The following is a 19,309-nucleotide window of genomic DNA, read 5'->3' as shown; positions in this document are numbered from 1 at the left end:
TGCTAAATTTAAAATGTTATTTTAAAAAAGAAACAATTGTCCTTCTTGTCCTCTTGAGCCTCTTCCTCATCCTGTGTCACGACCCAGGCTGCAGAGCACCAATAACCATACACAGAGGCCAGAATCTATCTAATATCTTTATTAAGGAAATATATAAAGTTAATAAAAGCAAGTGTATGAAATAGTCCAGAAGTAGACCTTTCAGGAAAGGTCAAAATTAGTCCAAGAAAACAATGTCCAATATGAAATATTAAGGTCCAAAGTTGTAATCCAATAACCGAAACACTCACTTTGCCAGGCAAAGTGAGGGGAGATGACAAGGTCCTTTAGTCCATGAACTTGAGCAAGGCTAGGAAATAACTTGAAACGAGGCTTGATACAAGGCAACAAGGAACGAGGAGCGAGAACAAGATCCGTGGAATTACTTGGCAAAATCCGGAAAACAAGGCAAGACTGAGTCCTGGAAAACAAGGCAAGGTCCGTGGAGGTAAACAAGGCTGGAAACGGGAACGAAGGCTTGGAAACGAGAGCGAAGGCTTGGAATCAGGAACAAGGCTTGAAACAGGAACGAGGCTTGGAAACGGAGCGCACTGTCCACACACAACTTACTCCAGTAGCTGACGAATTGACTCCGCAAGATCCCTTTGTGGGTAAAACACCTAAATAGGGTCTAGTTTTCCCACCAAAGAACAGTTCACTGGGGAACCAGAAACGAAAGCTAATCTCTGAGTCCAGATGCATGACTCCTTAAAGTTTCTCATGGAAAACAGGCTTAATCAGCTAAATTCTTAGCAGCTATCCTAGCACTCCTGCGAGAGGCCGCTTGAACTCCTCTCTGTTGTTTACAAAACTCGTGGCGAGAAAACACAGGAGATTTAGGCTCAGGGCTTGTTTGACAGACTTCTGGAAGACAAATCTCTTGCAGGTGCAAGGTTCCCAAATCTGGCTGGGAAGGTTCCAATTCTGACTGAGACGGTGAAAAACCCAAGTTCTCCTCTTCATCTGGGACTACAGTGCCATGAATGGGACTACATGGCCCATGACTCATCACACTATCCCCCTCCTCAAGCCCCCTCTCAAACTGGGACTCTCTCCCCGAGGCGCGAGGCCGCGGCTTGGCGGGATAGGTCTGATGGAAGCGGCGGGTTAGATCAGGAGCATGGACTGTGGAAGCGTCTTCCCAAGAGCGTTCCTCGGGGCCAAAACCCACCCAGTCAATGAGATATTGTAGGCGGCGGCGGTGAAAGCGAGAATCCAAAATGTCCTGAACCTCAAACTCCTCCTCTCCATCTACCCAAACAGGAGGGGGGGCCGGCCGGTCTGTATCAGGGCGCACACCATCCGCCGGAAGGAGTAGGGAGCGATGGAACACTGGATGAATGCGCATTGAGCGCGGAAGTTGGAGTTTGAAAGTCACGGGGTTAAGTTGCGCCACCACTGGATAGGGGCCAATGAAACGGGCATCTAACTTCCGGCAAGGGCGATGGGAGGGCAAAAAGCGAGTGGACAGAAGAACCCGGTCTCCTACCTTGATTTCGGGGCCCGGCTGGCGATGTTTGTCCGCGTGACGTTTATAGTCCTCCTTGGCTTGGTCTAGTTGCTGGAGCAAGAGTTGTTGCACCGCTGTGAGTTCCTGCAGCCAGTCCTCTGCTGCGGGAACTTCTGAGGTTTCAATGACAGGAGGAAAGAAACGTGGATGGAAGCCGTAGTTTGCAAAGAACGGGGTTTCTTTAGTAGAAGCCTGGACCCCATTGTTGTAGGCAAACTCTGACAACGATAACAGGGAAGCCCAATTGTCCTGTTGGTAGTTCACATAACAGCGAAGGTATTGTTCCAAAGTGGCATTGGTGCGCTCAGTTTGCCCATCTGTTTGGGGATGATGAGCCGAAGATAAACGAGAGTCTATGCCCAATAGTTTTTGTAGTGCTTTCCAGAAACGAGAGGTGAATTGGGACCCACGGTCTGTGACCAAACTCTTGGGCAATCCATGCAATCTGAAAACATGTTGGAGGAATAGATCTGCAGTCTCTTTGGCCGTGGGAAGGCCTTCACAGGGAATGAAATGGGCTAACTTGGTGAAAAGGTCCACCACCACTAGGATTGTGGTGAATCCACAGGAAGGTGGTAGATCAGTGATAAAATCCGCAGAGATTATTTCCCATGGGTGGGATGGGGTAGGGAGGGGATGCAGAAGCCCTGAGGGCTTCTCCCTTCTTGTCTTGGAGCGCTGGCATACTGGGCAGGTGTTGACATATTTTTCCACATCCTTGCGGATCTTGGGCCACCAGAAATCTCTTAGGATCAAATGCATAGTTTTGAATAGTCCGAAATGCCCTGCTGGCTTGCAGTCATGACACAGACGAAGTGCCTTTTCTCTGCCCGGTCCTGGGGGGATGTAAACATGATTTTTATAGCAAAGTAGCCCATCCTTAAGCGAAAAGGGAAAATGTAGTCCTTGGCGAAGTTGGTCCTGTGCCCAGGCATCTACTTGCTGGCTGGCCCTGATTTCCTGAGCACCAAGGGGCCCTGGAGTAGAGGGAGTTGATTCAATGGGAGTGGATTTGGTGTTTCCCACTGTGAGCGTGGCAAAGTTCTCGGGTTGTAGCAGCTGAGATTCAAAGGTCTCCTTGCGCCCTGCAGCGTATTCCGGTTTTCGTGACAGAGCATCTGCTTGCTTGGTCTGGGCTGGGGTTACATAATGAATTTGGAAGTTAAAACGTTCAAAGAATAAAGCCCAGCGTTGTTGCCTCTGATTTAGCTTGCGGGCAGTTCTTAGATGCTCTAGATTCCGATGATCAGTATGGACTTCAATGGGAAATTTGGCCCCTTCTAACCAATGTCTCCAAGTTTCAAAGGCTGCCTTTATGGCCAATAGTTCCTTTTCCCAAATGGTGTAGTTTCTCTCTGGTGCGGTCAATTGACGGGAATAAAAGGCACAAGGATGAAGATGATCTCCCACCGGTTGTAGGAGTACAGCCCCAATTGCCACATCGGAGGCGTCCGCCTGCACGACAAAAAGGGTTTCAGGATCTGGATGCTGAAGGATTGGCTGGGACGTGAATAATTTCTTTAGTTGCTGGAACCCTTTCTCTGCTTGATCTGTCCAGCGGAAGGGCTGTTTCCCACGGATGCAGCTGGTGATTGGGTCAGACCAGCGGGCAAAGTCTGGAATGAACTTGCGATAGTAGTTCGCGAACCCCAAGAATCGTTGCACCTCTTTCTTGTTGGTGGGCGCCCGCCATTCCAATACTGCTGAAACCTTTGCCGGGTCCATGGAGAGCCCTAGTGGCGAGACGCGGTACCCCAGGAAATCTACCTCTTGTAGATCAAAAGCACATTTTTCCAGCTTGGCATAAAGTCCATGATCCCGCAATCGTTGTAACACCATTCTGACGTGGTTCTCATGTTCTGATTGTGATCTAGAAAACACCAAAAAATCGTCCAGGTAGATGATCAAGAACCGATCTAGATAATCCTGAAAGATGTCATTGACAAAATGTTGGAACGTTGCGGGAGCTCCACATAATCCATAATTCATAACTCGGGACTCGAATAATCCGAATTTAGTCTGGAAGGCGGTCTTCCACTCGTCCCCTTCTCTGATGCGAACTAGATTATACGCCCCCCGAAGATCCAGCTTGGTGTAGACCTTGGCTCCTCGAAGTCGGTCTAGTAGGTCCGAGATTAAGGGCAGGGGATAGCTGTTCCGCTTAGTGATATTGTTCAATGCTCTATAGTCCACCACCAAGCGTAATTCCCCTGATTTCTTTTTCACAAACATCACTGGGGAAGCGGCTGGGGATTGAGAGGGTCTGATGAATCCCTTGCGAAGGTTTGACTCTATAAACTCCCTGAGAGCTTCTTGCTCCGGTTCAGTCAGGGAGTAGAGATGTCCTCGCGGGATCGGGGCCCCCTCCACCAAGTCAATGGCACAGTCATAAGGTCTATGTGGGGGTAATCTCTCGGCCTCTTTTTCATTGAATACATCCCAATATTCTGAGTACTTCTTGGGCAAGGTGATAATGGGTTCAGTGTCTGTGGCATGGCAGACCTTGGCTACAAGGCAATGGTTTTGGCAATATTTTGAAGCAAACTGCAGTTCTCTGTTGGACCAGGAGATGCTTGGGTCGTGAAGTGTCAGCCATGGAATTCCCAAAATCACAGGGAAATGGGGAACCTCGGTAACAAAGAAGGAAATCTCTTCCATATGTTCCCTTATCCACATTCTGGTGGGTTCCGACCACTGGCTTACGGGACCCGTCTTGAGGGGGCGGCCATCGATGGCTTGCACCACACGGGCATTCTTGAAGTCATGGTATTGTAATCCCAGAGAGTCGGCATACTCTCTATCAATGAAATTGTTTGTGGCTCCTGAGTCTATCATGGCATGGACCATGACTGGCCCCTTTTTTGCTGACCACAAGGTAACCACTAGAAGAAATAGGACCCCGGTTGGCGGCTCTTGAGTGGGTTTTTTGACCGGGTTGGCGAGCCTCTCTACGCCCGGTCGCTGGCTTCCCCCGCCGGCTGTGCGCCAGCCACCTCAGACGTCTTCGTCTCCGTGGAGGACGCCGCCGCCAGACGGGCGGCGGGCTTCCCTTTGGCTGGGCACTCTCTGGCGAAGTGGCCCCCGTTTCCGCAGTACCAACAGAGATTTAGGCGTTGGCGGCGGGCCTTCTCGGCGGCATCTAACCTGGGACGCACATTGCCCAACTGCATCGGCACCTCCTCGCTCCCCCTGGGGTATGGGGCTGGTGGTGGGGGTCTCCATACTGGACGCGGCTGGACGCTGGTGGGAGCGGGAGGTTTCACCCCAGCTCTACCGCTCTGGCCTCGGACCCATTGTTTTCTGTTGGCAAGCATGACTTCAGCTCGTAAACATTGATCAATGAGTGCTTCAAGAGAGTGGGGGGGATCCACCTTGGAAATTTCCTCCAACATCTCGATGTTGAGACCCTCCCGAAATTGTCCTCTGAGGGCTATATCATTCCATCCGGTACCGTGGGCCAGCACTCGGAACTCGGCTATGTACTGGGACAAGGGTCTGTCCCCCTGAGAGAGGCGCCGGAGTTTATGGCCGGCTGCCTCCAAATTGTCTTCGATCCCCCAAGTCGCCTTAATGTGATCCAAGAAGTGTTGCGCTGATCTTAGGTGTGGGGAAACTTGGTCGAACAGTGTCGTCGCCCAGTTGGCCGCTGGCCCGTCTAAAAGGCTGTAGATCCACGCCACTTTGATGTCTTCTTGGGGAAACTCGGCATTGCGGGCCTCTAGATAAGCCTGGCATTGGCGACGGAAAACATGAACCTTAGAAGCTTCTCCAGAAAACTTGGTTGGCAACGCCAGGGCCGGGAGACGGATTCCGCGTTCCTTCAATCCCTTTATTTCTCCCTCCTGCGCATTGAGCTTATCACGGATGCGGTCCACTTCCTCCTTGTCGATGGTGTAGCTGAGTGGCTGGCCTCCCAGTCCGGCTCCGGTAGACATTCTGGCCTAGGTTAATTGGTGCTTAGGGTGGCGGAGTCAAACTGTCACGACCCAGGCTGCAGAGCACCAATAACTATACACAGAGGCCAGAATCTATCTAATATCTTTATTAAGGAAATATATAAAGTTAATAAAAGCAAGTGTATGAAATAGTCCAGAAGTAGACCTTTCAGGAAAGGTCAAAATTAGTCCAAGAAAACAATGTCCAATATGAAATATTAAGGTCCAAAGTTGTAATCCAATAACCGAAACACTCACTTTGCCAGGCAAAGTGAGGGGAGATGACAAGGTCCTTTAGTCCATGAACTTGAGCAAGGCTAGGAAATAACTTGAAACGAGGCTTGATACAAGGCAACAAGGAACGAGGAGCGAGAACAAGATCCGTGGAATTACTTGGCAAAATCCGGAAAACAAGGCAAGACTGAGTCCTGGAAAACAAGGCAAGGTCCGTGGAGGTAAACAAGGCTGGAAACGGGAACGAAGGCTTGGAAACGAGAGCGAAGGCTTGGAATCAGGAACAAGGCTTGAAACAGGAACGAGGCTTGGAAACGGAGCGCGCTGTCCACACACAACTTACTCCAGTAGCTGACGAATTGACTCCGCAAGATCCCTTTGTGGGTAAAACACCTAAATAGGGTCTAGTTTTCCCACCAAAGAACAGTTCACTGGGGAACCAGAAACGAAAGCTAATCTCTGAGTCCAGATGCATGACTCCTTAAAGTTTCTCATGGAAAACAGGCTTAATCAGCTAAATTCTTAGCAGCTATCCTAGCACTCCTGCGAGAGGCCGCTTGAACTCCTCTCTGTTGTTTACAAAACTCGTGGCGAGAAAACACAGGAGATTTAGGCTCAGGGCTTGTTTGACAGACTTCTGGAAGACAAATCTCTTGCAGGTGCAAGGTTCCCAAATCTGGCTGGGAAGGTTCCAATTCTGACTGAGACGGTGAAAAACCCAAGTTCTCCTCTTCATCTGGGACTACAGTGCCATGAATGGGACTACATGGCCCATGACTCATCACATCCTGTTACCAACCATGGTTGAGGTCTGTCAGGTTGCCTCACTCCCTCCTTTGCCTTTGTGATACTTGGGCCCCATAACGCAGTTTCAGAATATAGGTTGAACTGGATTATACAAGTCTATACTGCCATATAATCCAGTTCAGTGCAGTTAATTAATCTGCATTCTGAAACTGCATTACATGGCAGTGTAGATGTGGCCTTCCTTGGTGAGCTTTTTGTGTGTGTCTCTCTTCTTTTTAGGTCTTCATGATCAACCTGAAACGACGGACAGACCGCCGAGAGCGGATGCTGCAGACCTTGTACGAGCAGGAGATTGACTGCAAAATCATAGAAGCCGTGGATGGGAAGTGAGTGACAGGGAGGTGACCTTCCCACCTCTGGGGAGAGCAGTGCTTGTGCCTCAGTCTTGCCAATAGGAGATATTTGATGTAATCCAAAAGTTAGACTCGAGGAGATATGGCTAGATATTTGTTAACAGGGCAGAGAAATGCGGGAAAGGGACAAATGCAGACTCACTCAACAGGACCTGTTGAGATTGTCTGTGTCTGGTGGTCGTTAAGAGTGGACACCTCAGATAACATAGGATCTCTCCCAGCTTCACAGCTTGTCAGTGGCAACAGATGTAACCTTAGTGGGGTAGATTTGTTCCTTAGGGAGGTGAGGAGACAGTCCTTCTATAATGGCCTTTGCTGTTCTCAAAGGATTCCTCAGACGACTCCAGAATGAGAGCTGGGCTGTCCTCTTTTGAAAGCCTAAAAGAAGCCACCTCAAAATAAAAATTATACCACTTTAACTGACACTTAAACTTTGAAGACACTTTAACTTTAACCGCTCAATGCAATGGGATCAGAATGGGGGACGCCTGGCTAGTCCTTGTGGACAACGTTAAACATGAGCCAGCAATGTGATGCGGCTGCTAAGAAAGCCAACGGGATTTTGGCCTGCATCAATAGGGGTATAGCATCTAGATCCAGGGAAGTCATGCTCCCCCTCTATTCTGCCTTGGTCAGACCACACCTGGAATACTGTGTCCAATTCTGGGCACCGCAGATGAAGGGAGATGTTGACAAGCTGGAATGTGTTCAGAGGAGGGCAACTAAAATGATCAAAGGTCTGGAGAACAAGCCCTATGAGGAGCGGCTTAAAGAACTGGGCATGTTTAGCCTGCAGAAGAGAAGGCTAAGAGGAGACATGATAGTCATGTACAAATATGTGAGGGGAAGTCATAGGGAGGAGGGAGCAAGCTTGTTTTCTGCTGCCCTGCAGACTAGGACACGGAACAATGGCTTCAAACTACAGGAAAGAGATTCCACCTGAACATCAGGAAGAACTTCCTCACTGTGAGGGCTGTTCGGCAGTGGAACTCTCTGCCCCGGTGGTGGAGGCTCCTTCTTTGGAGGCTTTTAAGCAGAGGCTGGATGGCCATCTGTCGGTGCTTTGAATGCGATTTCCTGCTTCTTGGCAGGGGGTTGGGCTGGATGGCCCATGAGGTCTCTTCCAACTCTACTATTCTATGATTCTATGATAGAATATGTAGTCTTATAAGGTCTCTAGCCCTCCTTGCCAAAGAGTTCCGGTGCCTTGCCAAACTATAAATCGCACAATTCCAAGGAGTCCAAGTGGGGTCAAACAGCATTAATGCAATAGGATTAATGCACAAGGCATTAATGCACAAGTTCAAAACTATTGAAAGAAACATGGAGATCATAACACAGCTATGAGATCCAGAGCTGGTAGGATTGGAAAATGGTGCAAGGAACTCATCTCCTCATAGGAAAAGGCAGTCAAACTTTATTGGTTGGCCCTGCCTTCTGGAGTAGTGAGGAGGAGAAACCCACTCAAGACTACCTTCTGCCGTTGCTTGGGTGGCCTCTTAAGATGCAACGTATTCATGAGGGAAAGCAAAGTGTAGTGCCCAGTCTGCACGCAAAAGGTGTCTTCTGCCTTTTCAGAACTTTGTCTGCCATTCAGAACATGCATTTGGGTGAAATGAACAAATAATCTCATCTACTATAAAGAAGCTTCCTAAATTCCTCATCCTTTAATCTTCCCTTGTATAGAAGCTAACTTGCGCTTGGCTGTGTATAGGAAGCAGTTGCCAAAGTGGTCACAGAAATACAGAAACAACAGGTGAAGCAATCTTGTAGGAGTTGAAGTTGGTCCAGGCAAGGAGCGTTGCTTTTCTCTTTTTATGTTGCTTGTAATTCTAGGGGCCCTTCCACACAGACCTATATCCCAGAATATCAAGGTAGAAAATCCCACAATATCTGCTTTGAACTGGGTTATCTGAGTCCACACTGCCATATAACCCAGTTCAAAGCAGATATTGTGGGATTTTCTGCCTTGATATTCTGGGACATAGGCCTGTGTGGAAACGCCCTAAGTTTTACAAGCATATTTTTGGCAGTTGCAGGAATTCAAATAAATTGGGTCTGGCCCCCTCCCTTGGATAGTATGTCTCATGTTTACTATTCCCCCTTCTTATTTTTGTCTGTCCGTCTCTCCCTTCCCAGAGCAATGAACAGCAGCCAGGTAGACGCCATGGGCATCAAGATGTTGCCAGGTTACAAGGATCCATACCATGGGCGTCCACTCACCAAAGGGGAATTGGGTTGTTTCCTTAGCCATTATAAAGTTTGGCAAGAGGTAAGCGAGACTCATCATGTGAAAAAGGATTGATGAACCTTTGGTTCTCCAGGGTTTAGAACAGGGGTCCCCAAACTAAGGCCCGGGGGCTGGATGCGGCCCTCTGAGGTCATTTACCTGGCCCCCGCCCTCAGTTTTATAATATAATATATTGTATATACATATAATATTGATAATAATATTATAACGTAATACAATATAACACTAATAATAATACCATATAATAATATTAATTATATATTCTATATTACATATAATATTACTAATAATATTACAGTATAGTGGTATAGTTCAGTATAGTAATATATAATGCTAATATTGTGCTATGCTAATAATATAATATACTAGCTGTGCCCGGCCACGCGTTGCTGTGGCAAAGTGGTGGTGGTATTGGTTAAAAATTGTTGTGTAATTTTTATTTGATGTTATTTGCATTTTTTTAATTAATTTTATTGTAAGTTATCTTTTTATTTATTATATTTTATTATTTTCTTGTATTATTTTTATTTATTTTCTGTTATAGTATTTTATTGTATTAATTTTTTTAGTGTTTTTTTTATTATTATTAGTTAGGTTGCTAGGAGACCAAGTTGGAGGAGCTTAGCCTTCTAACTGGCAGCAATTGGATAAAAGCAATTATTCCTCTCTCTCTAATTAGGACTTTATTTTTCTTTTCTTTTTGTTGTATCAACCTAGAGGCGTGGATGATGGGTTGTGTTGTCAAATTTCGAGGTTGGGGGGCCTGTAGTTTTGTTGTTTTGTGGGTCGCCGTGATGCCATCACTCTTCTATATATATAGATGTACATATAATTTGTAAGCCACTCTGAGTCCCCTTTGGGGTGAGACGGGTGTGATACAAATGTAGTAAATAAATGCAGTAAATAAATGAATAATAAATAAATAAATTTTAGACTTAGGCTCGCCCAAAGTTTAAAATGACTTGAAGGCACACAACAACAACAACAACAACAACAACCCTAATTAACTTGACTATCTCATTGGCTAGAAGGAGGACCACACTTCCCATTGAAATCCTGATAAATGTATGTTGGTTAAAATTGTTTTTATTTTTAAATAATGTATTGTTCTTTCATTGTTGTTGTTGTTTTTGCACTACAAATAAGACATGTGCAGTGTGCATCGGAATTTGTTTGTATTTTTTTTTTTCCAAATGATAATCCGGCCCCTCAACAGTCTGAAGGATTGTGGACCGGCCCTCGGCTTAAAAAGTTTGAGGACCCCTGGTTTAGAATTACAACTTCCACAGTCCTTTCCCACGCTGGGTTGGGATGGTGGTTTCATAGTCAACATGTCTGGATATGAGATCCTTTTCAATTCCTAAAATAAAATAGATCGGTGTGCCGTAAACTGGATTCTGCACACTCCAAGTCATTATAAATGGATATAGAATTATGTTTTCTAAAAAATTAATGTAGAAATAGAGCAAGCTTTTGCTCCTTAGGATTGTTTCATTTAGAAACAAAGAAAACATCTAGTCTGTCAAAGTTAGTAGCCAACATTTGGTGAAATTGTGAAAGCATTGGGTAGCAACTATTTATGGGATTTTGTTTAATAAGGCAGGACTTCTGAACCATGCCTCATTGACTATCATAGAATAAAATATGTAAAGGATTTATGTCTCATGTAAAGAAATTTACAGTTTGCAGAACTCAGCCTTAAATGTTGCAGAATATAGGCTAATGAAGAGCAGAATTCTGAAGCATGGCTTTTAAAAAAGTGTATAGAGCATATACTGCTTGTGATCCGCTAATAATATGAGTATCCTTTCGCCACATAAATAGAACATTCATATGAACTCTGAGATAGAAGTAGATCAGTGTTTTGTCGAAGACTTTCATGACCAGGATCACTGGTTTGCTGTGAGTTTTCTGGGCTGTATGGCCATGATCCAGAAGCATTCTATCCCGATGTTTTGCCCACATCTATGGCAGGCATCCTCAGAGGTTTGTTGGAAACTAGTCAAGGGAGGTTTATATATCTGTGGAAGGTCCAGGGTGGGAGAAAGTACTCTTGTCTGCTTGAGGCAAGTGTGAAAGTTGCAATTAATCACCTTAATTAGCATTGAATGGCCTTGCAGTTTCAAAACCTGGCTGCTTCCTGCCTGGGGGATCTTTCATTGGGAGGTGTTGGCTGTAAAGCATTGGCTAGCAGTATCTTGCGTTAGGCTACAATTTGGAAGTTTCTGAATCTGTATAATTAGGGTCTCGGTGTCCTCCTGGGATGAGTGAAAACTGTTCAGTATAAGTAACAGTTGTCTTGTTTCAAAGGGGTTGAACCAAAACAATGGTTTAGCCAGGGTAAAAACATAAAAACATAAAAGCTTCAGTGTTACACAGTATTCCTTAGTTCCAGTACTGATCTTCTATACTGGCACTGTTGTGGTGTTAATTTTATTTTGGCACAAGAGCCAGACTTAGGCACTAATTTGGGGCCCTGCCTGTGATGTCTTTCTGCACTTTGGCCCAGATCTGTTTTAGCCTCCCATTTTTAATATTTTATGCAGTATATTGATTTTTATGACTGTTTTACTGACGTTGATGTGTTATCGATGTGAAAAATTGTTTTTATTGTTTTATCGCTGTTATTGTATTTTTATGTCGGGCATGGCCCCATGTAAGCCGCTCCGAGTCCCTCCGGGGAGATGGGGCGGGGTATAAAAATAAAATTATTATTATTATTATTATTATTATTACTATTATTCAAGTCACTTCTGATTTCTGGGGGGAAATAGCATTAATGCTCAGGACTGATTCTTTCATTTGGATTTCTCTGCATTTCCTCACTCTGTGCTGCCATCTATTGGGCATGCATTGAGACCGAGAGAGGTTTTTCTCATTCTGTCTGGTGATACGATCCACAAAATAGAATAGGACAAGGTATTGGTGATTTGATTTAGCCACTTAGTACCTGCGTGAAAATCCAGATTACAAATGTTTTTCTAAAGCAAATAATAAAATAAGCAGAGACAAGGTTTTGTTTTGTTCTTTTTGTTAATGTCAGATTGTTGACAGAGGCCTGGAGAAGTCAGTGGTGTTTGAGGACGACCTACGCTTTGAAATCTTCTTTAAACGGCGCATCATGAACCTCATGTATGACTTGGAAGAGGAAGGCCTGGACTGGGATTTGATGTAAGCAAATGGGGTGGTGGTCATTATTATCATTACAGTCAGCAGGGGAATCTTCCTCACCATATGTGGGCAGTCTCTGAGTTACAAATATCCAACTTACATCTCATTCATAGTTAAGAATAGGGGAGAGATAACAGGAAGTGAGACAAATCTGCCCCTAGGAAGGGAACTCCACTCCTGAAAGAGTTATCATGGGAAAAGGTGTCTCTACTGAAGCTTTATCACACAATCCCTGTTTCCACAACAAGCTAAGTTTTTCAAAATCTTATAATCACAGGGACAGAAACTGAGGTGGAATCTTTTGCACAGGGGCACAGAGAGGAAAAGAAACACCACAAGGGATGTTAACCCTTCCCTGTGCTATCTATCTATCTATATAAAAGGTAAAGGTAAAGGTTTCCCCTGACATTAAGTCCAGTCATGGGGGTTGGTGCTCATCTCCATTTCTAAGCCAAAGAGCTGCCGTTGTCCGTAGACACCTCCAAGGTCATGTGGCCGGCATGACTGCATGGAGCGCCCTTACCTTCCTGCCAGAGCGATACCTACTGATCTACTCACATTGGCATGTTTTCGAACTGCTAGGTTGGCAGAAGCTGGAGCTAACAGCGGCCGCTCACACCCCTCCTGGGGTTTGAACCTGGGACCTTTTGGTCTGCAAGTTCAGCAGCTCAGTGCTTTAACACACTTCGCCACCGGGTTCCATCTATCTATCTATCTATCTATCTATCTATCTATCTATTCACAGAGGAACAAACCTACTGAACCTGTCTTGTTTGTAATTTGGGGATCGTCGAACCTGTATCGTTGGATAAATCTACATAATGAAATCACAGAGTAGCTGTCCTGATTTGAGGGGCATTATAAGGGCTGCTGGCATTAGGTACATGAAACCCCTTAAACCCTCAGAGAAAAAGTACTGAAATTAGAAGTAAAGAAAATCTTTGTTATGCTAGGATTCTACCAGTATTCTCATCTTGCCCCATTCTATATCAGATTGCAAGACAGTTTTGTCCTTGCATGGATATTTCTGCATATCTTTTTCTCAAATTGTATACTTTTTGTGTTTACTATTATACACATTTTAACCCTGTTTTCCCCATTGAATTCAGCTTGTGTGCATTTCTCAAATATATATTTTCGCAGTGCAGACATACACAGTTGTCATGGGTATATGTGGAGTCATTTAGATTTTCTCTTCACTGGCATGAACCAACTCCCATCAGGCCTGATCAGCAAAGATAGTGATGAGGTGTGATGAGAGATGCAATCCAACAATGTTTGGTGTGTCATACTTTTCTATTTCTGTGTGAAATAGTATTCTGTTGGGTTGTCGAATGCTTTCATGGCTGGAATCATTGGGTTGCTGTGAGTTTTCCGGGCTGTATGGCCATGTTCCAGAAACATTATCTCATAACGTCAAAAAAGAATGCTTCTGGAACATGGCCATACAGCCCAGAAAACTCACAGCAACCCAATATTCTGTTGGTTAAACCACCATATTGGAGCCCCCAGTGATGCAATGGGTCAAACCCTTGTGCCAGCAGGACTGCTGACTGAAAGGTTGGTGGTTCAAATCCGGAGAGTGGGGTGAGCTCCCGTCTGTCAGCTCCAGCTTCCCATCCGGGGACATGAGATAAGCCTTCCCACAGCCTGTCCAGCTGTTTTTCAATTGGAACTTCATGTTGTTGCTGCACAATAGCTACATAAAATCATAGAGTTGGAAGAGACCACAACAGCCTTCCAGTCCAACCCACTGCCATGCAGGAAGACACAGTCAAGCACTCCCAACAGATGGCCATCCAGCCTCTGCTTAAAAACCTCCAGAGGAGAGTCCACCATGCTCCAAGGCAGCATATTCCATTGTAGAACACCTCTTACTATCAGGAAGTTCTTCCTAATATTTAGATGGAATTTTTTTTCCTGCAGTTGGAACCCATTTCTCTGAATCCTAGTCTCCAGGGCATCAGGAAGCAAAAAATATCTGCTTCTCAATGAGACCTTTTAAATATTTTAACATGATGTGTTCCTTGCATGTTTTTTGAAAATGGAAATAACATAGTGTCTCTCTTCTCTCTCAGCTATATTGGTCGGAAACGCATGCAGGTGGAGCACTCTGAGAAAGCCGTGCCCCATGTTCGCAACCTCGTGGAAGCCGATTACTCCTACTGGACGCTGGGCTACATCATCTCCCTCCAAGGTGCCAAGAAGCTACTGGATGCCCAGCCCCTCTCCAAGATGTTGCCTGTGGATGAGTTCCTTCCTGTCATGTTTGACAAGCACCCTGTGTAAGGCTGAGCTTTAACATTCCTGGGAGCAGGGAAGTGGGAGAGAGGAAAGCAGGGATCTTGATATCACTGGTAAAGCTTCTGGTGGACTTGTGCTATCATAGAATAATAGAGTTGGAAAAGATCCCAAAAGCCACCCAATCCAATTCTCTGCCATGCAGGAAAAACACAATTAAAGCACCCCTGACAGGTGGCCATCCAGCCTCTGTTTAAAAGTCTCCAACGAAGGAGTCTCCACTACACTCCAAGGCAGAGAGTTGCACTGCTGAATGGCTGTTACGGTCCGAAAGTTCTTACTAATGTTCAAGTGGAATCTCCTTTCCTGTCATTTGAACCCATTGCTCCAAGTTATATCAGTGTACCTTTGGCATGTGAGTCTGGTTTCCTAAAATAATGGGAATGGAAAGAAGCTTCTTGCCGATTTCTGTAAGATAGTACAGATTGAGTATTCCTTACCCGAAATGCTGCGGACTAGAAAGGTTTAGACTTTTAGATTTTGGAATACCTTTGTGTGTGTGTGTGTGTGTGTGTGTGATATATAAATGAGATGTCTTGGAGATGGGACCCAAATCTAAACACAAAATTCATTGTACCATACCTTCGCCTTGAGGAGAGGCAGGTAACAAATGCGTTATTATTGTTATTGTTATTATTTCATCTATATACCTTATAACCTCTCCCCCAGACTGTGGCGGAGGCTCCTTCTTTGGAAGCTTTTAAGCAGAGGCTGGATGGCCATCTGTCGGGGGTCCTTTGAATGCGATTTCCTGCTTCTTAGCGGGGGGTTGGACTAGATGGTCCATGAGGTCTCTTCCAACTCTACTATTCTATGATTCTATAACCTTATTATTTCATCTATATACCTTATATGAAGGTCATTTTATACAATACTTTTATCATTGTCTGATGGAACAAAGTTTGTATACACCAAACTAAAAAAAGCAAGAGTGTCATTTTCTCAGCCACCCAAGTGGAAAATGTTGGATTTTGGATTATTTCGGATTTTGGAATTCCAGATAAGGAACTCTCAATCTGGGTTGTTGTATGTCTTTCGGGCTGTGTGGCCATGTTCCAGAAGTATTCTCTCCTGAAGTTTCACCCACATCTGCAAGTCGCTTCTGGTCTGAGAGAATTGGCCATCAGCAAGGACGTTGCCCAGGGGATGCCCAGATGTTTGATGTTTTACTCTCCTGTGAGAGGCTTCTCTCATGTCTCCGCATGACAGACGGGAACTCACCTGCTCTCCCTGGATTCGAATTGCCAACCTGTCGATCAGCAGTTCTGCTGGCACAAGGGTTTAACCCATTTCACCACCAGGGGCTCACCAACAATATTTATGTTGGGTTGTTGTATGTCTTTCGGGCTGTGTGGCCATGTTCCAGAGGAGCCCCAAGGACGGCTAATGACTGAACAAAGTATGCCCCTCAGGCAAGAGGCAAACCTTTCCAATGCTAATTAGAGTGATTAACTAAAACATTAATGCTAGCTTCCAACTGACAGAAGACTCTTGTCACACCCTGGACTCTCCACAGATATATATTTTTTCCTTTCCTTGCCTAGTTTATCCATGCCTCACAACCTCTGAGGATGCCTGCCATAGATGTGGGCGAAACATCAGGAGAGAATACTTCTGGAACATGGCCACACAGCCCGAAAGACATAAAACAACCCTGTGATCCCGGCCATGAAAGCCTTCGACAACACATTGAACTCTCAATCTGTAATTGAAGGCCATCTTCATTCGCATGAGTATGTGGAGCTGTGTCTCATAAACAGTTGGATGCAAAAGTGATATGTCATGGGTTCTCTTTTTTAAGTAAATCTGGGTCTCAAAATGTACATTTTGTGTTGACCTTGTGGCCCTCCTTTTGGGGCATTAACTGCATTGTTCTTGGACTGAGATTTTTAGCATTCCTGTTGGCTACTGGGAATTGTAAAAAACCTACAACCGACTAGCTATTGTTAGAGCACAACTCCCATGAGCTCTAAGCATAGTGCTGAATAATGTTGAAACTTGTAACTGTGAAGCATCTGGAGAGCCACATATCACTATTTTAAGAAACAAGCACTGTATCTTTACATTTGGGGCTAGTTTAGGGTTGTAAATCTCATTTTCATCAAGGGCCACATCAACCTTACGGTTGCCTTATGCTTGAATCCATGGAAAAGAGTCTGTAAATACAGAGAGCCAACTATTATTATTTTAACATAGCGGTTGATGGTTTAGGCCAGTGATTCCCAAAGTGGGCGCTACCGTCCCCTGGTGGGTGCTGCAGCAATCCAGGGGGGCGGTGATGGCCACAGGTGCATTTGGGGGCGGTGAATAACTGTATTACCTTTCTATTCTGAGTTCAAAAAATAGTTTCATAATTTCAAACTTCAATGTTTCTAACTTATACCTTTCTTTACTATATTTTACAAAAAGTCAGAAACATTAATACATATATCTTTTTGTTTAATTGCTATTAAAATTTTAAAAAATTAATTTCCAGGGGGTGCTGAGCAATATTTTTTTCTGGAAAGGGGGCGGTAGGCCAAATAAGATGTTATTGAACGGCATCTCGGGGCCAGGCTGTGGCGCAGGCTGGTAAACAGCTGCTGCAATAAATCACTCTGACCATGAGGTCATGAGTTCGAGGCCAGCCCATGGCGGGGTGAGCACCCGTCAATTAAAAATAAAATATAGCCCCTGCTCGTTGCTGACCTAGCAACACGAAAGATGGTTGCATCTATCAAGTAGGAAATAAGGTACCACTTATAAAAGTGGGGAGGCAAGTTTAACTAATTTACAACGTTGGAATGAGGAAGTGCCATCCAAGTGGATGATGAAGCAGCTGCTTCAGCTGCCAGAATAGAACATCCCCTCAGGAGAAGGTTAAATTGCCTCTGCGTCTGTCTGTCTGTTGTCTCGGTTCGATGTGTTTATGGGCATTGAATGTTTCCCCTATATGTACATAATGTGATCCGCCCTGAGTCCCCTTCGGGGTGAGAAGGGTGGAATATAAATACTGTAAATAAATAAATAAATAAATAAACTCCCATCACTTTTGATTATCCACCATAAGGACTGGAGATAATGGGAATTGCAATCCAACACATTAAGGGAAAATTTTATATCAAATGTTGTATCCATAAACCTTTATCTAAATTGAAACCTCGCTCTCCTGACAACAGAACAAACCTCAGCCTTCCAGATGTTGCTTTATTCCAACTCCATCAGCCTCAGTTATGATGTCTAATGATGAAGGAGTTGTAGTCCAGCATCTGGAGGACCACATAAAATGACACAGTGGGACGGATTCAGCTTGTGGACCTTGAGTTTGACACGTGTGAGCTAGGGAATGTATACCACGGTTTTATACATTTCTTTTCTCCAAAGTTGACACTTTGTTTTTCAAGAGTGCAACCTACTACATAGGTAGAAAGCATGATAAAAACATTCCCACCAAAAATCCCCATGGTTGTGTATCGTTAAAATGCAAGTCATTTACGTTTGTAGCAAGGAGAAGACTTCTTTCCATCTCACCTCTGCCTCTCCTTCCCACAGTTCTGACTACATGGAGCACTTTGAGAACCGGAACCTGCTGGCCTTCTCTGTTGAGCCCTTGCTGGTCTACCCAACCCATTATACAGGCGATGATGGTTACATTAGTGACACAGAGACCTCCGTGGTGTGGGACAATGAGAACATCAAAACCGACTGGGACCGGGCGAAGTCCCAGAAGATGAAGGAACAACAGGAGCTGAGCAGTGAGGCCAGGAATACTGATGTGCTCCAGTCCCCTCTCGACAGCGCAGCCCGCGATGAGCTATGACCCTGTGGGGGGCTCAGAGAAAGCCGGGGTGGGGAAGGGGTGAGGCTGTAAGAAAGAGGGCATCGGATGTGAGCATAGTGGGAGGAGAAGACCTCTTCCTTCCTCAAGGTTTTGAGGGTGGAAGTTTTCTCCAGTGTTGATCCTTTCTATCATACCTTGTGGCAAGACATAAGGGTAAACTCCACTCCCGGCAGCATAGGGAACTCAGTATGGAAACAGTTGAGTTTGCTTGTCCTCCCATCACCCCTGCCCCTCTTTTTTTAGAAAGAAAATGTTTCAGATGAGGCCTTAACAATCCGTGTTTATATAAGAGAAGTTTTATTCTCTGAACAATCGGTACCATACAGGGATCCATATATCTGCTGGGAGAAGGGGACGGTAGCAGTTAGTCCTTGAGAAGAGAGTCTGAGACACAGACCAGGTGGACAGATCCTGGTGTCGGAATGCTCTGTGTTGGACAAGAAAATACCTTGGTGTACGGTTGAGACCTGTTTGGTTATTTTTATATAAATTTTCTACAAGTGAAACTTGTAAAAGAATGCTGACTATTCCTTTCGTGATACCTTGCCAGTGTTGAGGTTGCAGCCTTGTGCTTTGAATTTAGAAAGACACAAAATGGCAAAGGCCTTCCATGAGCTGATTGACAGTTCCAAGAATTCCACTTGCATAATAACTTGTACTACTCAGCAGGTAGAGTTACACAATGGAATTTGCATACCATCAAGGAAAACTATGTATCCCATTATACATTATGACAAGTTAATCTATAGCACTGGTCTTTCATAGTGTGTTGTTGTGAGTTTTCCGGGCTGTATGGCCATATTCCAGAACCATTCATTCCTGACATTTTGCCCATATCTATGGCAGGCATCCTCAAAGGTTGTGAGGTCTGTTGAAAACAAGGCAAGT

General features: G+C 44.9%; 1 protein-coding gene across 2 annotated transcripts in view; it reads left to right on the top strand.

The window, feature by feature from the left end:
• colgalt1 (collagen beta(1-O)galactosyltransferase 1) overlaps positions 1–18,927 on the top strand; it is a 48,796-nt gene extending 29,869 nt beyond the window's left edge. For both annotated transcript variants that reach the window (XM_062971294.1, XM_062971295.1), the window contains 5 exons: positions 6,745–6,851; positions 9,018–9,150; positions 12,173–12,300; positions 14,379–14,585; positions 18,133–18,927. In XM_062971294.1, the coding sequence (XP_062827364.1) occupies positions 6,745–6,851; positions 9,018–9,150; positions 12,173–12,300; positions 14,379–14,585; positions 18,133–18,400 (843 nt within the window). In that variant the 3' untranslated portion in view covers positions 18,401–18,927. The remainder of the gene's footprint in view (positions 1–6,744; positions 6,852–9,017; positions 9,151–12,172; positions 12,301–14,378; positions 14,586–18,132) is intronic.
• Positions 18,928–19,309: the final 382 nt, after the last annotated feature.

Source organism: Anolis carolinensis, chromosome 2 (genome assembly GCF_035594765.1).
Source record: "Anolis carolinensis isolate JA03-04 chromosome 2, rAnoCar3.1.pri, whole genome shotgun sequence".
In the NCBI taxonomy this organism is placed as follows: domain Eukaryota; kingdom Metazoa; phylum Chordata; class Lepidosauria; order Squamata; family Dactyloidae; genus Anolis; species Anolis carolinensis.
Note: the sequence above shows the minus strand (reverse complement) of the source record. Positions and strands in the feature narration are given on the sequence as shown.